The 18,270-nt window shown below is 43.9% G+C and overlaps 1 protein-coding gene and 3 long non-coding RNA genes across 4 annotated transcripts; all 4 read left to right on the top strand.

Annotated features, from left to right (window-relative positions):
• Positions 1 to 387: 387 nt before the first annotated feature.
• LOC128821662 (uncharacterized) lies at positions 388 to 1,597 on the top strand. Its single transcript, XR_008441191.1, has 3 exons — positions 388 to 476; positions 783 to 846; positions 1,554 to 1,597. It is a non-coding gene; the product is annotated as an uncharacterized LOC128821662 (long non-coding RNA).
• Positions 1,598 to 3,134: 1,537 nt separating this feature from the next.
• Positions 3,135 to 4,618, top strand: LOC128821659 (uncharacterized). Its single transcript, XR_008441188.1, has 3 exons — positions 3,135 to 3,211; positions 4,056 to 4,155; positions 4,598 to 4,618. It is a non-coding gene; the product is annotated as an uncharacterized LOC128821659 (long non-coding RNA).
• LOC128821656 (serine/threonine-protein kinase PAK 3-like) lies at positions 4,615 to 8,324 on the top strand. The gene is made up of 3 exons (XM_054002855.1): positions 4,615 to 4,794; positions 6,453 to 6,590; positions 7,963 to 8,324. Exons 1-3 carry the CDS (start codon positions 4,672 to 4,674, stop codon positions 8,053 to 8,055), a joined length of 354 nt encoding a protein of 117 aa, XP_053858830.1. The 5' UTR covers positions 4,615 to 4,671; the 3' UTR covers positions 8,056 to 8,324.
• Positions 8,325 to 14,898: 6,574 nt separating this feature from the next.
• On the top strand, positions 14,899 to 16,118 carry LOC128821661 (uncharacterized). The gene is made up of 2 exons (XR_008441190.1): positions 14,899 to 15,081; positions 15,816 to 16,118. It is a non-coding gene; the product is annotated as an uncharacterized LOC128821661 (long non-coding RNA).
• Positions 16,119 to 18,270: the final 2,152 nt, after the last annotated feature.

The raw sequence follows: 18,270 nt of genomic DNA on the forward strand, positions 1-18,270 counted from the left end.
ACAAGGAGCTGCAAGTGTATCTGAAGCCCTTGGAGGGGGAAAGGAATCCTTGAGAGGAAGTAGAATGGTCATTGTGGCAGTGATCCTTCAGAAAATCCATGAAAATGGACCATGAATCTGGCTATCCACTCGAGTAGAACTAGCCTTTGGTTTTGACCCATCCAGTCTGAGAAGTGGACATCAGAAAAAACCCACTTAAGAGCGCTTCATGTTGCTGACAGCACCTTCCTAAGGGCTTGCATTTGAAATGGAATCTCAGGCTAATCTCTGCCAGCCACCTTTCTGAACATAAACTCATTTCTTGTCCCAGATCTACAAGGGCTTTGTCACCAAACCTGCTGCTGCAGCAGCATGGTCTAAAGGAGCCTTTGCTCTCCACCCTGAGAAGCGGAGCCGGGGCGGTTTGTTCATCTCCAGTGCTGACCCAGCTGCTGCTCAGCAACAGGAGATCAAGGATGACTCCCTGGAGCTACGGAGTACGTCTGCTGTATTTCTTGTCTGAGGGACAGTCTATTGTGTGCAGGTGTCAGCATAGCTGTACCAAATGTTTTTCCTGAGTTTGGTGTCCCAGGGACATTTAGAGACATTTCCCCACAGGAACTGCTGTAGAAAAGCAGTCTCTGTGCTGGCCACCTGTGCTGCAGAGCTGTCTGCCTGGTTGTTGTTGTTACCCAGCCGAACACAAAGGGTTCAAAGCTTCAGGCTCTGGGTCTGTCTTTTGAATCTCCTGGAAGCTGGGATCTCTGCTTTAAAGTGAGCATCTTGCATTTTGTTTCCCTCAGGGAAAATAGTGAACATGGAAAATCCTGTGATGAAATACACGGAACTGGAACATATTGGCAGAGGGTGAGTCCAACCACAGTTACTTCTATATAACCATGGGCCAGGTGTTTTTCTGGTGGAATATCTATGCAGTGTGAAGTCAGAACAGCTGCAAACAGACATCTATCCCCATGTTCAGACACTGGGGATAGATTGTCCCATCTCTCAGTGCTGCTCCGAATTCGTGAGTGTGCCCAGAAGGCATTGGCAGAGACACCTCCATGCTGCCAAGTTCCTGCCTGCAGCAAGGAACAGGACCTGGAAGATCTCCTTGTCTCACAAGTGTGGGACAGTTCTGTGTTAATTTCCTGAGCATTTTTGTATATCTCCAAATCATACAGCCACACTAATAAAAGGGGAAGAAACGTGCTTGCCTGAAAGAGCAACCTACTCCCTGATAGCTGTCAGATAACAGTTCTCAGGAACATTTCTTTCCAAAAGATTGCTGAAGGAAATACTCCATGGTCAGGATAAAAACTGCACAGTTTAGAACCTGAAACCCAAGATGAAAGAAGGAGCTCTCCTTAGGAGCTGAGGCAGAAAACAGCAACACTTCAGGGACAGGCCCAGTGCCCATGCACTTGAGAGGAAAATGCATCATCTGCCTTCGGGCAGAGCCCGCCTGCATCCAGCAGGTTTTAGGCATTTGCAGCAGAGATCTCCTCTGTGGACTGGCTTTCAATGCAAGATCTAAATGTCTTCTCCTTTCTTTGCTGCTTTTTTGTTTCTAGGACTTTTGGAGATGTTTGCATAGCACTTGACAATGCCACAGGAGAAGAGGTAAATGTCAACATCTCCTGCAGGTCCTCTGGTGTGAGCAGCTGTGGCTGGAGCTTTGAGTAGAGCTGTGCTGAAAAGGCACAAGAAGCACAGACTGCTACCAGCCTGCAAAATACATTTGGGACAGTCTTTATCCTTCTCAGCTGCCAGAAGGAAGGCAAGGAGGGCAGCAGTTCCTTTCAGAGAAGGATGTGCTCATTCGCTCTCCATTGCTAAAACAAAGGTGGTGCCTTTGAGCATCTCACTGCTCTTTGGGGCTACGGCTTCAGAGTCCTGAATTCTCACTTCTGCTTGCCAGCAAATGCATCTGAAAGTTACTGGTAGTTCCTTAGCCACCTGCAGTGCCGCACTTGGCAACTGCACGTAGGGAGAGATCTGCACGGCGTCCCTAAAAGCCCTAAGCCCTGCCCATAGCCCAAGATGTATCCACAGAGTATTAAGGCATGGATTACTTCTTCTGAATCCCAGACAAAGCAGCAGGGAGTGTGCTCAGAGCTTTGTGGGTGATAGCTGAGACACCACAGTTACCAAGTGGACAAGGCAAAACCTCAGTGGCCACATGTCCTGTAAGTGGCCTCCAAGGGAGCAGAGAAATGGGCTGTTGCAATGTCAGTTCCTAATTACTGCAATGCCCAATCACAAGGCAGTTTGGCACAGCTCGGCTGTGGCATTGCAAAATCACTCGCTCCATGTGCCTTGCGGTCTTGTGCTGCCAACTTCTCAAGTTACTCATTTTCAATGTCATTTTAGGTGGCCATAAAGAAAATAAATCTCCAAGAACTGAGGAAGAAGGAACTAAAAGTCAATGAACTCATGCTCATGAAGCCAAATAAGAATCCCAACCTGGTCAACTATTTAGACAGGTGAGTTGTTGTGAATGTTTGTTTACATATTGCAAACATGCAAGGTAAAATTCCACTTTGTTCACTGGCAGAAAATAGAGCTGTAATTATTGGTTAAATATTACTGCTCTGCTCATCTCCAGTGGATGGGAAGAGAGTGCATCTTGTCTGCATGAGTCTTCCCCGGTACACAGAGTTCTAAAATTATTCAAAAACCTGCATCTGTCATATCTTACTGAATCAATAGCCTGTAAGTTCACAGCCACCACATTGTTTTGGGGCTTGATTTTTTTCAAGAGTCCTCTTACGTCCAGATAAACTAACATGGATTTCCCTTGGATTGTGTCCCCTCTTTTCCATTGCTTTGCATGCCAGGAAGACTAGGTGTTTATTTCCAGAAACACGCAGTTTGACAGGTTTTTGATCTGTTCCTAACCTGCAGTTTTTACTTGCTGGCAATTGAAGACATCTCCTTTTTTCACAGCTGTGCCTTTCTTCTTGAGACAGATTGCAAACAATGCACAGCCTAGAGGGAATGTCTATTCCTTTCATTCTGTCCTTGTCACAAAGGGACTTGGAAACAAGAATCAATCAAGAAAACAACCTAGCCATGCATGTTTATCTCCATGCTCTTGTTTCCTTCTTTCAGCTACCGTGTGGATGGGCAGCGCTGGCTGGTCATGGAGTACATGGACGGAGGCACTCTGAGCGATGTCATCAGCGAGACCCACCTGTCTGAAGACGAGATGGCAGCCATCAGTCGGGAGGTCAGCAATCCCACCTGTGCTGCCCAGGGCGTGGGCAGGATTGTCTGGGAAACAGGGCTCCAACCTGGAGTGATTTCATGTGCCAAGCTTTGTTTCTGTGTTGCTGGTATGCTATGGGCAAGTAAAAGCCTCTCAAGTGAAATGCCTGCCAGTGCCCCTGCAATCACAGTACTCAGTTCTTGTACTCATATCTCCTGCTGTTGTATTCTCGCTCTGTCTCTTGTATTTGTATTTGCTGTTCTCCACCTTGCCTCCCTAAACTTTTATCTCCAGCCTGTCTGCACTGCATTCCTTGCCTGTAAAAACAAAGGTGCTGGTGGCAGCATTTGAAATGATCAGCAAAGAAAAAAGACTCATTTCTCTCAGTCCTCAACTGAAAAGGACAGTAGTGCAGCCAAAATGCTCTTTGCTTCAGGAAGATGACTGTTGTGATACTTCCAAGTCTGTACTGAGGCCAGCAACAAAACCTTTGTCATGCAGCCTCCCACCCCAAAGTGATCCACTTCACACCAAAGGGAGGGACTTTTTCTTCCTTGGCAAAACCCTCACTTGTCCTCTGCATGGAGAAAGCACATCCACAGCAGCAGCAGCCATGCTGGCTGGTTTGCAGGGGACAGTCTACAACAACAGCAGGTGCTGTTGCTCTTTCAAAAGCTGACATGCCTTTCCTTAGAAAGGTCCTGCTCTGCAAGTGGTGGAGCAGCAAGCTCTTCCTCACAATGGCACTCTGTTCTGCCATTACTTGCCATTCCCCTGCAGAGGCAATCTGTAGAGCTGTTTCCTTTCTTGTGTAATGAAATCACATCGCTAATTTTTGCCCTCCTGTTTCTGTTTTCTCTCTCAGTGCCTGCAAGGCCTGGATTTTCTTCACTCGAACCTCGTGATCCACCGAGATGTGAAGAGCAGCAACATCCTTCTCAGAACCGACGGCTCTGTCAAGCTGGGTCAGTGTATTCTTGGTCAGGTGCAGCATTCCAGGGATGTGGGCTGTGGGGCTGCTTTGAGTGACTGCCAGCTCCCCAAAAATGGTGCTGGTGGCAGTGCAGGGAACCCTGCCACAAACTGTGGGCACAGTTGCAACCTGCACAGAAGTATGACAAGGAACAAGGACTCAAGAGTGGCGTTGCTCTGTGTGTGTCCCTTCCAGAGGGAGGGAGCTACAATGTAAAGCTTCAGAAAAATAAAAGGCTGGAGGTAGTCTAAAAAATGAGGGGTTTTTTTTTGAAGTGGCCAATTCCATATTTCCTTGTCTAAAGCCCTGAGGAAACAGAGCGTGGACAGTTCTCCAAGAGACTCAACAGCACATTCTTAGACTGAGAGTGGGGAATTCTTTTGCTTGATTTCCTAACTTGAGCTGACTTTCATGGTTTGTTTTTTTCTCCACAGCTGACTCTGGCCTCTTTGTTCAGCTCACCCCTGAGCAGAGTCGACGGAGCTCAGTGGCCAGCATTTCTGGGTGGATGGCGCCTGAAGTGGTGACAGGTCAACCATGTGGCCCCAAAGTGGACATATGGTCTCTTGGAATCGTGGGCATCGAAATGGCGGAAGGAGAAGTTCCTTACTGGAATGAAACTCCTGTTTCGGTAAGGTGCAAATACTCACTGATCCTGCTTGTCTTTCTCACCTGTCCCATGGTCAGTGTGCCATTGGACAAAATCCCATTGCCATCTGCTGGCACCACTTCCACCAAGGTCCCCTTCTGAAAATGTCCCTGCAGCACATCAGCATCTGCTGTCGATTTGGTTGCATCAGAAGGGAAGAGGAAGGTAACCAGTTCAGAAACCTAACCAGTTCAGAAACCTGCCATTTTGGCCTCCAGCCATGCCTGACATTTTTCACTTGCTTTTTGAACAATGTTGGAGCTCTGTCTCTGAAGAAAAGGCATTTTTCAGTGGAATGGTTGGATGTGTGATAAATATCCTTCAAAATGGAGATTGAATCTTCCTAGTTTCAATTTTAGAGAAAAAGAAAAAAGAGAAAAAGTAAATGGAAAAGGAAGAGGAAGAGAAAAGGGAAAAGAAAAAAAGAAAAAGTAAGAGAAAAATGGAAAGGAAGAGGAAAAGGAAGAGAAAATAAAAAGAAAAAAAGGAAAAGGAAAAGGGAAAAAAGACAGAAAAAAAAGGAAAAGAAAAAGAAAAAAGAATAAAAAGAAAAAGGAGAAAAAACCACCAAAGCAATGCCCAAGCAAGTTCTGCTTGCTTTTCCTTTCATTTACCACAGCACATCAATTTTCTTCCAAACTGTAGCATCTTTTCCCAATCCTGTGGGTCTTCAAAACTTTCAGGCTTTCAAATCATCTGTACATTGTTCAGTCATGCGTGTGGGTGGCCTGGATAAGTTTAGGATGTGTTTTTCTCCGACTGCAGTTAGAATTGTACACTAAACTCTTGGCTGTTTCTGGGTACTTTAACAAGTTGATGAGCTTGCAGCCGGGTGCCCGGGGCTGGGATCCAACGTGGGCGGTTGACGCCGGTGCTGTGTTCCTTTACCACAGGAGCAGGGCCACCCCTGGCTTGCACAGCTCTAAGGACAGTGAGGACTCCAGCTCCCCACCATGTCCAGTGGCTGAGCTCAGCTGCAGAGAGACAGGATAAAACCCTCTTTGTGACCTCTGGGGGTGTGGGAAAAGTAAAGGAAATTTTCCTCTGGGATGAAGAAGAAAGTAACAAAGTCTCTTTGGTCACCATCTTTTTCAGTGCCACCAGCACAGAGCTGTGACTATTGTGGTGGGCATTTTCATGGAGACTCCCAGGCCTCCTTCCATTGTTATTTCAGTCTATTTTAGATGGATTCTGCATCTGCATTTTTTTCAAGAGGAGAAAAAAAAAAACAAAACAACTTGATGATTTTTGTTTCATGGAAGCTGTGCTAAAGGGACCAACAAGCACTGCAAAGATTCCTTTCATGTAATAATCCTTGGAAATAGTATGGATAGAACAAACTCCCCCTTCCAAATAGCCTGTCAGCCTGGTGTGAATTCTCAGAGAAGCAAAACGTGCTTTTGCTGATGTAGTTCCCACTAACTAGGTCAGTCAATGAAATCAGCTGCCAAGGCAAGATCTGCTGAATGTTGGAAAAGCTGTGGCTGCATCGGGGTTTGGGTTTTTGGTTGGTAAAGGAAAGTCATCTCTGGGTCTCTCCAGGGCAGTTTCTGCAGAGTGGAGCTTAAACAATGGGATCTGAGAGAGCACTTACAGATGGGAAAGAAGCAGCTGGAGCCTTATGTTTCCTTTTTCCCCAGCCTCAACTCCTGATAGCCATACGAGGGACACCAAAGCTGCGGCAGCCCAACCGATTCTCGTCTTCCCTGCGTAACTTCCTGAGGCACTGCCTGCGGACAGACGCGGCACGGCGCTGGTCTGCCAAGGAGCTCCTGCAGGTAAAATGCAAAGGGGCTGCAGGTGAAAGAGTGTCTGAGGGATGGGCTCCTGCTCCACTGAAGTGCAAGGCATCAGATGAGCCTCCTTCCTCCCAACCTCCACTCCTGATGTTGTTCAAATGAAAACGGTGAGGAATTCTAGTCTGGGCTAGGCTGGGCTGGCAGGGCCCTGTGAAGGTCATCTGGTCCAAGTGTCCTGCAAAGAGCAGGGAGAGATCAGGTTGTTCAGAGCCCCTTCCCACTTGACCTGGAATGTTTGCCCTATCCCTACCCAGGATGGGGCACCTACCAGCTCTAAGGACAACCTGTGCCAGTGTGGCACCATGCTCCAAGTAAACAAGTTCTTCCTTAGATCTAATCTGACTCAATTCCCATTTTATATTATAAATATTATCCCATGTCCTATTGCAACGGAGCCTGTTAAAAAAGGTATTTCCTACTTCCTGAGAATCCCCTTTGAAGTACTGGAAGTCAGCAATGAAGTCTCCGTGGGGCCAGTTCTCCTCCAGGCTGAATAGCTCCAGGTCTCTCAGCCTGTCCTCAGAGGAGAGGTGCTCTGTCCTCTGTTTCTGTCACCCTGTTTTGTAATTTGGTGGGGTGCTCCTTTTTATCGAATGGCAAAAGAACTGAAGTAGAGCAATGCAGGGTACACAGTCATGAAATGGTGGTGGAGGAACCCAAGGAAGCCAGTCCTGGCAGAGCAGTCTGGAGAGATTTGGCTGTGGGCAGGAGGGGCTGTGGGGGGCTCACTGTGAGCCTCTGAGGGGCCCTGGTTTGTGCCCCCCACCCCACCCTTAGAGGTTTCTGGCACGCAGACAGGGGCAGCTGAGAGGGACTTGTCCCAGCCCCATCTGCTGCCTGGCACGCTCAGGCAGAGGGGAACTGGCCCAGGCTTACTGCCAGGTTGTGTGGCAGAGAGGGAACTGCAGCAGCCAGCGCCACTCGGCTGGCCCTGCTGGGAAGGAAGGTGCCATCCAGCACAGGAGGGGCAGGGCATGGAAAGGTAGACACTGCTCTGTCTCCCTGTGGAAATTAGCACGGTGCCTGTCTCTCAAAGACAGGGACCTATGTGGGTCATTGGAGTTTCCTGAAAGGAAGAAACCCCAGGGACAGAAAGCACCATTTCTAGAGCACGGGCAGGGCAAAAATCCCAGCTAGATGGAGAAACCAGAATAAAGGGATAAGTGGGATTCTGGGCCAGGTTTGCCTGTGATGGCAAGGTTCTGCACAGGATGACAGGGGAGCAGATGTCCCCGTCACTCCTCTTTCTGGGTCTTTCTAAGTACCAGAGGAATCCTGATTGAGTCTGTGAAGCACTGAGCTTGGAAAGTCATGGTTCACTGTTCTTTTTTTTTTTTTTTCCTGTGGACAGCATCCATTTGTAACATCAGCCAAGCCAGCGTCCACCCTGGTACCACTCATCAACTCAGTGAAGAAGGAGAAGAAGAAGAAGACAAGAATCTAACAGTCAAGATATTTTTGCCATAACCAAGTTAGAGTAGGATTGTAGAGTAGGACTCTAAAGTAGGATTATTGAGTTGTTTTGTAGTATAGGTTTATAGAGTAGGATTGGAATTAAATAAAGTTTCTGAAGCATCAACTCATTTGGAAGATTCCCCTCCTTCTGACCCCTTCAGAAAACTCAACATTTCCTTCTGAATTGCCAGGTGTTTTTGATTGGTGCTAAGACACGCTTATGGCTTCTTTGGTATGGTTTGTAAGTGGAGAAGGCTCTTCTTCATTCATCCTCTCCAGACCACACTGCCTTTGGAATACGGCCCACTGGTCCCTTTTGGCACATCTGGGGCACTTCTAGTTGAGGCAGAAATGGCAATGGCATCTGCAGGAAAAACCAAAGGGGGAGTGGGGAAGCCAAACCATCCTGTGCTGATGCAGGCCTTCAGCTGTGACTCCAGAGCATTTGGGCGCCTGCCACTTGGATTTGTATCCCTAAGTGCAATGTCTCTGGCTGGAGGAGAGCCTTGCTCAGCTGAGAAAGCAGCAAGATCAGAGAGGGTGCTCTGAAAGGTCTTCTGCGGTGCAGAGCTGTCAGCGACTGTGAGGTGAGAGCGGGCCCGGCCTTGCCCGGGCTGGAGCCGCAGCAGAGCCCCGGCAGAGCCTGGAGCAGCCTGAGCCTCGGCAGAGGCAGGCTGCCAGGAGGCCCTTGTAGCTGCAGGAGGCAGCAGCCCGGCCCTGCGTGCCTCTTCCTGGTGTCATGAATGAGGTGCCATATGTCAAGTTCAATAAACTGCAAGATTTAAACTTTAGCAGCAATTTTAATGGAGGTATAAAAAAATATAAAATAATAATAAAATCAAATATAATGAAGTAGTTACAAATAGAAATTTGGCAGTGGTTCTGATAAAGCATAAGCAAAACCAACCGGGGGACAGGGAGGACCTCTCACCCTGCCGCACGTACAAAAGGCAAAAGAATCCAAGCACAACTTTTATACTGTATGCTAATACATATTCATCAATAGTTCCTGTAAATCTCCTCCCAGTTTTGATTCTTGAAGTCTAAGTCACCATATTACACAGCGCATGTTCCCGTTGTTGCTGGGGGGTCTTCTGGACTCTTCAGGGGTCTTCTTGGATGAAGGCCGATGGTCTTCCTGGCTGTCCTCTGAATAACCTGGCAGGTTGCGCATGCACATGGAGCTTGGTGTTACATAAGTAAGCATTATGTTCGTGTTTTGGGTTCTCTATCTGGAATTATATCAACTTACTTGTCTTCAAGGCTGTTCTTGCCTAAGAAGAAGTTGCCTGGACTTTTATTTGTCTCAATGTCGATTCCACTCTTGGGAGGTTTTCCCAACTTTGTCCTTCCCAAGGCTGTTTGTGCTAAAATATCTCAATACTCCATCCTGGATCTTATGAACATCTGCGAACATCTGTTTTGTGATGCTAATTACATATTGCTTTCCTTTATTACTTTTTAACAAATATTTTCCAAAATATCAATATAGTTACAATTATTAGCACAAATCATCTTCATTTATCACATCTCCATCTGGCTGTGTTTGAAGGTAGAGGGTCAAAGCAAACTCCCTTGCTTCCTCCCTGAGCCCTGCCCAAGAGGAGGATGAAACCAGATGTGCCCGCACTAGAAGTTATGGTAGCTTGTTTATTCAACAGTATAAAATCTGGGCCCTCTCACAGCAAAGTTGGCAGCCTGGCCTGAGGGTGGGCGAACCACATAGGAATTCCCCGTTACTGGGAGTGCTTCTCCAATCCTTTGGTGTGACAGGGCATCCCCAGCTGACGTGTGTGTCAGGACAATGGTCAAGTATTAGGGTAACTGGTGATGTGTCTTTCTTCATCCCTACAGGCAATCTTTTGTAGCAATAATCGGGTGCATTGCTTAGCTTATCCTTCTGTACTTCTTTGCTGCTTTGCCCTACAGGAAATGACACTTCTTCCTTAAGTTGGTGTGGGTGTCTTTGGTGCTGACCCTGCCAGCAAGCCATTCCCTTCAGAATTGGACTCGGTGAATCCCTTCCAACACAGAACGCTCTGTGATTCTGTGATCACTTCTACAAAGTTTGCTCAGAATGACTTTCAGCTAAAACACTTGAAATTATTTGCTGAAATTAGAGTTGGTAGATAGTTCTTGTTGGTAAACAATGGAGGGAGAGAACAGCTTCATGTGTTTTTTTGGGGCGTTGCCCCAATTTTGTGGGTTCCTCCCTCCATTTTGGGATATCGCACCTCCGTTTTGGGGGTCTCCACCCAACGATTTTGGCTTCCACTCTTTCCACTTTGGGGCCCCCCTTTAATTTTGTGCACCCCATCCCCATGTTCCACCCATGCCCAGCGTCCCCAGTGTGCACTGAATGGCCAGCAAGGGACTGGGGAATGCTGGGACCCACAGTGATGTCAGCCATCCCTCCTGATTACACACAGGACTCCTCGGCCCTTTTTGGGCTGCCCTGGAGTGCCAAGGCCACGGTGAGGAAATGTCTTTGCTGCCATGCTGTGCAGGATCTTGCTTGGCTCATTATGGCCTCATGTCCCCTGTGAAAAGAAGTGATACAGCACCAGCACCAATCTGTGTTATCTCTAACTGGAAACAGCTATTCTGAAACAGTCTACAACAGCATTTCAGTTTACATAACACATTATGTTTCTTACTCCATCATGTCACACGATTAATTTGGGTGAACTAAGTTTTTTCCTAACCTATTTCTGTGTTTGAAAAAAAAAGACCTTGATATTAAGGACATACATTTCCCTCATAGCATCAGGTATTACTCCTTTCCTATTAATGAAGTCTTTGAAGATATCCAGTTCATGCCACAAAACATCTTGATCTTTCTTGTTGCTGTCAGGGATTAATGAATATATAAATCCAGCAAAGTTATTACACTTATTGCACAGTGCCTTTAAAGTACATTAACTGATGGCAACAGTTCTAATTGTTAATATTTATTGTACCTTGATTACGTAAGTCATTACAAGGTAAAGAGTTCCTCTGGCATTTTATTAACTGAAACTGCTTGCAAGTTAAGCATGCATACACTCACTGGTCTCATATGGTCTCAGGCTCTGCAGATTTCCAAATTACATCGCTCACATTAGTTCTTGCTGGATGACCAGGGCACTGTAGTATGGAGCCAACACACTTCCATACTCTTCCAAGGCATTTAAAGCAGAAAATATTGCACCTATCCTTTCAGATGCTGTCTGCTAAGCCTCACAGTTGGCCAGTTCTCACAATTTTTAAACTAAGCCTCACAGTTGGCCAGTTCTCACAATTTTTAAACTAAGCCTCACAGTTGGCCAGTTCTCACAATTTTTAAACTAATCTCCCACTTCTTGTCTAATCTAGATAACACTTTATCTTTTGTTCTCATCTTAGATGCATGCTGCACACACTAGCTTTCTTTCTGGATCAGAAATTCACCCATTCCTTATCTTCTCCCTGCTCATTGTGAACAATTTTTGGTTTGGTTGAATTCATTTTTTTCCTGCTATCTTTTCCTTCTGGGCATCAGCTGTAGTTAACTTTTTTTTGCATTTGTACCAGTCCCAAGAAAACCTGGTGCAGTGGTTTCTGACTTTCCCTGATAACAAAGCAAAGAATGTGAATTGCAGATGGCAAAACCCCCACATTTAAAAGACAAACTATGCTGTGCAGCAGAAAGTACAATTCCACTTGAAGCATCCCTGGTGGGAGGGGTATGTGGTGCCTAGAAAGTTGTGAAGAGAACAAGGAAGGAGGGCAAGGAGTGAGAGTTCTGTACTGCTGTGAGTAGCAAAATAGATTTGATATTTCTCAAAATAAATATTTAAAAGTTTGTATGTTTTCTGTTTAAGTCTGGGGGTTTTAACTGTCAAGCCGTTGGGTATATTTCTCTTCTTATGTAAGTTAAATAAATCTTTAGTTTTTCAATATAATTTATAATGCACAAGATACATTTTCCATAATGCCCTGATTTCTAAATTCAAATAAGCATATACAAGACAGTCAATGCCAACGTTAATAACAATGCTGTAGCACTACTAGCTGCACTTAATCTCCAACATTGATATACCCAAAATCAGACATCTCTGAAAGATGAGCAGGAGACACCTGATTTCCAGAGATGCTGGACTTTCCGGAGTTTTCACCAAATCAACAGCACACCTAAGTTCTTGTGATCTCTGAAAGTCAAGTCTACCTCAAATCAGATGTTGAACAATAGAAAAAGAAAAGCACTGTAAACCTCTCCAAATTTACCTAGAAGTGGTTTTGCAGTAGAAAACTGCTTAAGTCACTGCATAAAAAGATGCCAAATGACCAAAATCAACTGACCAAAAAAAAGGTAAGAACTTCCTTCTAGCTAACATTCAGCCCTAGCATTTTCAATTAATCTCTTTCAAAACCCACTAACAAAACAGTAAGTTAATTTGCAAGCAGAAGTTTTAATTTAATAATATTCCTTTGAGCAAGGTAGCCAGGGTGTGCAATGCAGAACTTTCTCAGCATCCAGAGCCCAACTGTCCAGAATACCATCTCTTTCAATTTCCTAAATACTACATCCAGCCCTTTTCACACACTTGCTAAAAAGTTCCCTGTTGCTCCATGAGGTTCTGGTTAATAGACATGTCAGGGTTATCCGAGTGACACTGTCACCCAGCACAGATGGGTTCTCTTGGGGATATTGGCAGAGTGAGGATAGCACTAAACCATAGGTACAATTCAAACTTTGTTTTCTTAACAGGATGTTATGATTGATACAGAAGAGAATTTATTATTAGAATGGCACAGGATTTCTACAAGCAGAGTCAACATAGTACAATCTGTAACTAGCACGGTAGGGAATTTATAATACAATTTAACTTATAATTTCTCATCACCTGAATCTCTGCAGCTCAGGTCAGATCCCAATCCATGGTTTGCTGTATCAGTATTACAATGACAATCTCGAGGGGTTGGGGAGCCAGAACTTGCAGGGGCTGCCTGGGAAGTCAGAGCAGGGCCTGGCAGCCAGGACCACCCAGCCATGGCAGCCAGATCAGCCCAGGGTATCAGACACTTCCCTGGGACAACAAAGGGCAGGCTGGGACACGGGACCAGGGTGGAGCTGGCTTGGCCACCAGGCACTCACATAACGTGACTTTGCACACGTATACCAAGCTACTAAGATGCAGGTATGCTCAGATCTGAATCTGTGCCTAGCCTATATAAAGCATGCCCAGGTAATATAAGGACTAAATAGAAGTAATTTCCTATGTAAACCTACTTTTTCTTTTTTTTTTCTTTTCTTTTTTTTTTTTTAGGGAAATGAAATTAAAAATATAATTTATTTTCTATAATGCAACTTACAAACCACATATTTTTTGATGTTGCTGTAAGATAGATGGGAGAGTTAGGTATTCTAATTGCTGCCACTGCTTAGGTATTCAGACTGAAGATCTTTATGTACACTATGATCAAAAGCAATGCCTGATGGTGTCAAAGGAGAGATTATACCGTGTTTCAGCTGACTTCAGATAAAGACCATCTTTGTTTACTGACCTTCACTGTAAAAAGATTTTAAGTAACAAACATATAATGTGAGTTCAAATTAATGTTATAGAAAACATCACTGTGTACAGCAAACTGCATCTGCTGCCAACAGAGTAATGGTTTAGCTAGGAAATTGCTAGGTTAAATTCTCATCAAAATCTTGTGTCTGAAGTCAGTGTATTACCTTCTTCACATTCGTTTGTTTAGATCCACTTCTCATCACAGATCTATGATTTAAAGCTCCATCTAGAAATATAAGTCTTGTGCAGCCTTTGCTGTGGAATTCTTAGCAAGTAGAGCTGTTTGAAAACTCTTACAACAGTATATTCAAAAGATTTTTTTTTTCAATCTAGGATTAAAATACTTTAGAGAGAATATTAATTTTTAGATAGAATATTAATGCCTCTTTTGAGAAGCTTCCTAATAATTTTTCACCTTTATAAATGCTCAACCACCTTGTAAAACTGTTCTGAAAAGTGTACTTTTTTGTGATGATGATGATTAGTAGAAATGAGAACAGATTTGCCCCTTTTTCCAAAAATATCCTAAACTGCTCTCCTACGCAGACAGGTTCCTATTCCTGGATCTTACATAAGGATCCACATTTTGGATACAGAAAGTTAGAAGTTCATTTCCTCATTTCTTGTATATACATGTAAACAAAGATATTGAATAGTCCCACTATTTTTTTGCCAAAGTATGTTATTTGAAGCTGTATTTCTGTTAACAAAATACCACTTTGGTCAAAAAAAGTGGGGGCACATGTCAAGATAAATGGTCTTTTTGTAGACTGTGACTAGGAAGTAACCTCAAAACCTTTTGCTGCAAGCTACTGATGACTGCGATAGGTACATGTGTTCTGTGCTCCAGAAAATTTCTGCAACATAGGTTTTATTTTCATCAAAATATTTCAGTGAAACAGTATTCTAGTAGGAAATTACATTCTGGATAAATTAATCTCCCTAGGGAGCACATCAGTTCCCGTTTCAGCAAAGACACAAGCACATGAATGACGGGGATGAAATCCTTCTGCCTTCAGTCGACTCCTAAGCTCACAAGACATGGGATCCCTGCAGTTTTCATGCTGCCTTGATAACATGTTGTAGACACAGAAAGATCTGCTAGCACAGGATCATTCAACTCTCCCTCCTGTCCTCTGTCATTTGCTCACCCTGGAAACTAGAGTTTCTCAATTTAGGAGTGAGGAGTAGTGGAGAAAGCTGTGGGAAGACCTGGGGCATATCTGATCCTGTTGGGAATCACGCTCTTCCCAGCCTTCGTCCTGGAGTCGTTGCTGAACTCAAGGTATGTCCTTTTTAGGGTTTCAGTGAAATCTGCTTCTCCTGCACTCCGCCAGCCAAAGAAGTACAAAGAAAAAGACATTTTGCTCTCCAGACGATCCTCAGCTGACAAACCAGCTCAGTCCTCAGTGAAGCCTGCAGAGAGCAGTAGCTGTTCCAGCCCCTGTGCTAGTCCTCCTTCTCCAGTGTCTGGAAAGGTAGAGTTCTCTAACATATCACCCTGCTCTTCCAAAGTAATAGAATTTCTTGCTGATCTCATTCTGCAATTAGGTATTTTACTGATAAATTAGGAACCTAACTTAACTTTCCATTTATAACAGCTGCATAATACTTCCTTCTGGAACTTAAAATCTAGACTAAATATCCTTGTTTCACTAGTTTAATACAGCAAAAATAATTTGTGGACTGCTGAGGTAAAGCTATGCAAAGTAGAAAAAATGAGATTTTAAAACAAAACTTGTTCTAATAAACGTGTATTCGTTTTTTCCAACTACATGAGTATATTATACGCACACTTTGAAGTTTTTGGATTCTGCCTTACTATGACTGATTAGGGTTTTTGTAATGGTTATTTTAACAAAGCACACATTTTTAATGAGAGTATTGTGGTAGTTGTCCCTGTATACTTGAATAGTAGACTGCAGTAGCACTAAAGAGATCATTGAGAGGAAACTTCATGGACTCGTTGGAGGATTTAGTAATTCCTCTTGAATCTTTCAGATTTTCAATTAAGACAGTGTAAAAGAAAGAAACTATGTTTCCTGAATGCAGAAATGCGGGTAGTGGGCTGTAGGCTGCACTCTAGGATGATTAATTTTGGTGTCATCTCAAGGTGTGTCAGACTTAAACCAAGTCTAATTAATCACCAGACTTTTTAATCCTATTCTGTTCTACTTGTTTTCTGCCCCTCATGGATGAATTACTGCGGAAGGGGCTAACGGCGGGCCTGTCAGCTAAAGGAGCGAGGAGAAGCTGAGAAGCAAGAAGCTGATAAGGAGCTCTCTCCAAGGCTGTTACCAAGGAGACCGAGAGAAGAGAGGAATTGAGGAAAGATAAGGAGAGAACTTCGTAGCTGGACAACGTAGTTTTAGAAAGTTAGCTGAAGTCACTGTTACTTTTCACCAGTGGTGTTATGTTGATTTATTGATGCCAATAGTTGGGGCAGAAGAAGTATAAACAATTAGAAAGTATATAAAAGGTCAGCCACTGTCGATAATAAAGAGTTGCCATCTGAGACTGCGTGTGGTCTCTGCTTTGTGTCGCGACCACCTCGACAGCGACATGTGGTGATCAGCGAGTGGAACAGCCCAGTGTGAGTGCTCAGTCGAATCCATTTACAAGCAGTGCTTGAAATAATGTCAAATCAAACTCTGACCATGGATCTCTTAAACAGCAGCAACAGCAAACGCGATCAGTAATTTACCAGATTGGATTGGCAGTAGACTACCTCCTCGCAGAGGAAGGAGGGATCTGTGGAAAATTTAATACTTCAGAATGCTGCCTAGAGATCGATGACCACAGTCATGTAATTAAAAACGTTACTCAAAATATTAGAAAACTAACCTGTGTTGGAACACTTGTTTGGAGAATCTGATTAGTGGGACAACTCGTTCACCTGGAATGGCAAATTGTGGAAGAAATTGGTCTTCTTTGTGGTGTGTGCACTAGCAAGTGTAATATTTCTACCATGTGTAATTCCATGTCTAGTCCAGATAGTAACCAGCATTGTCCAAAGCAGCATCATGCTGCAAGGTAACGTGGAAGGGAAAAATGGTGAAAAAGTAACCGTAATAAAAGAACAGAGTGATCAGAATGCCAGAGATATGCTTGAACATCTCATTTTCCACAAGCAACTGAGAAAAGTCGAAGTGGAACTTTAAAAGGTTGATGCAGGCTAGAAGCCTGATCAAATAGTTAGAGGGGGGAATTGTTAACAATAGGTTAGAAAGGGTTGTAAAATAGTTGATAATTGTTAAGCAGGTGCTGTTAGTTTGGTTATGGTAAAAGGGGTTAAAAGGGTATTTATAAGAAACTCGGTACTCAGCATACTGTATTACACCTGTGAAAAACGCCAGTCACTTGTGTTAAAATTTTAGAAGTTTAATAGTAAAGAATAGTAATAAAAACAGGACAGTAAGAATTTGGAGAATCAAAGTTAGGACAACAAAAGACAATAAAAAGCAAAGAATAACAGACATCCGTATGCTCTTGGGCACTAAGCCACAAAAGCATACCTCGCTAACAAAGGATTAACCCTTCAAACCCAATATGCCTGTTGCATATTTATCTATCTCATACATTATTCACAAATTCTTTCCAAACAAAGGGTATTTTCTGGTTATTGTCAACTTCCCCCCTCATCTTGTAAATCAGTGTTTTGGCTCCAAGAAGTCTGGAAGAAGTCTGGTTCTTCCTGATAAGGAGGCAATAATTCTTCTTTTGAAATTTTGGTGTCTTGTTGCTGTTATTTCTGTGCAAAGAATTTCTTGATGATCTTATCCATTCCTTGAGCTAGTTAAAAAAAGTATCTTACATCGCATCGTTTCTATTTTAATATTATCTTAGAGCCTAAAACTATATTTACCACACTACTTAAAAGGATTAATACAGCACTACAAAAATTAATACAAAATTAATAAGTTAATTAACATAACTTTCCAACATAACATGTATAGTATTCATTTTGATATTTGTGAAAAGACAATCACATAATATGCATTTTTCACACACCTGAGTAAAGTGCACCACCCCCCAAGTGAAACCAGCCAGCCTGGACAGAACTGTAATGGGCCAATGAAGCCCCTTAAACTTTCATGCAAATGAAGGATCCAAAAAGAAACAAATCCAAAGGGACAAAAAACAGGATAAAAAGGGGCATCTGACCCACTGAATTCGCTCCACCTGGAACATTGAGGACATGGCTGTTCAAGAAGACCCAGTGCCAGCGCCGCGGCATCCTCAACGGGAACGCTCCTGCTCGGCCTGCGGGCCCCCTTGCTTTAGGCCTTTTTATTATAATAAATGCTGAAATCACTTTTAGTACCGGGAGTGTGGTCCCATTTTTAACTGTACTATATCAGAAGAATTTACTAAAGCCAATAATAGTGAAAGTCAATAACTACATCAATTATTCATAACAATCAGTTAACAAATGTTTTCTGAATATGGGACTGGGAAGGCAGTGGACTTGGATGGGTGTCCTGGTTGGGAATGGGAGGAAATTCAGGGAAGTGATGCAAAGCTTTTTTGTAAGTGACAGTCTGTTGAACCACTGAGAAGCTGGACACGGCTCTGTGAAACACGCATGTTAAAGACAAAAAAACCCGGGAACTGTCTCTTGCGATGGGTGAGGAGGTGGAGGGCCCTGGCCCCCGTCTCGGCCAGGC

The sequence above is a fragment of the Vidua macroura genome, chromosome Z, assembly GCF_024509145.1.
Source record: "Vidua macroura isolate BioBank_ID:100142 chromosome Z, ASM2450914v1, whole genome shotgun sequence".
NCBI classification, from domain to species: Eukaryota; Metazoa; Chordata; class Aves; order Passeriformes; family Viduidae; genus Vidua; species Vidua macroura.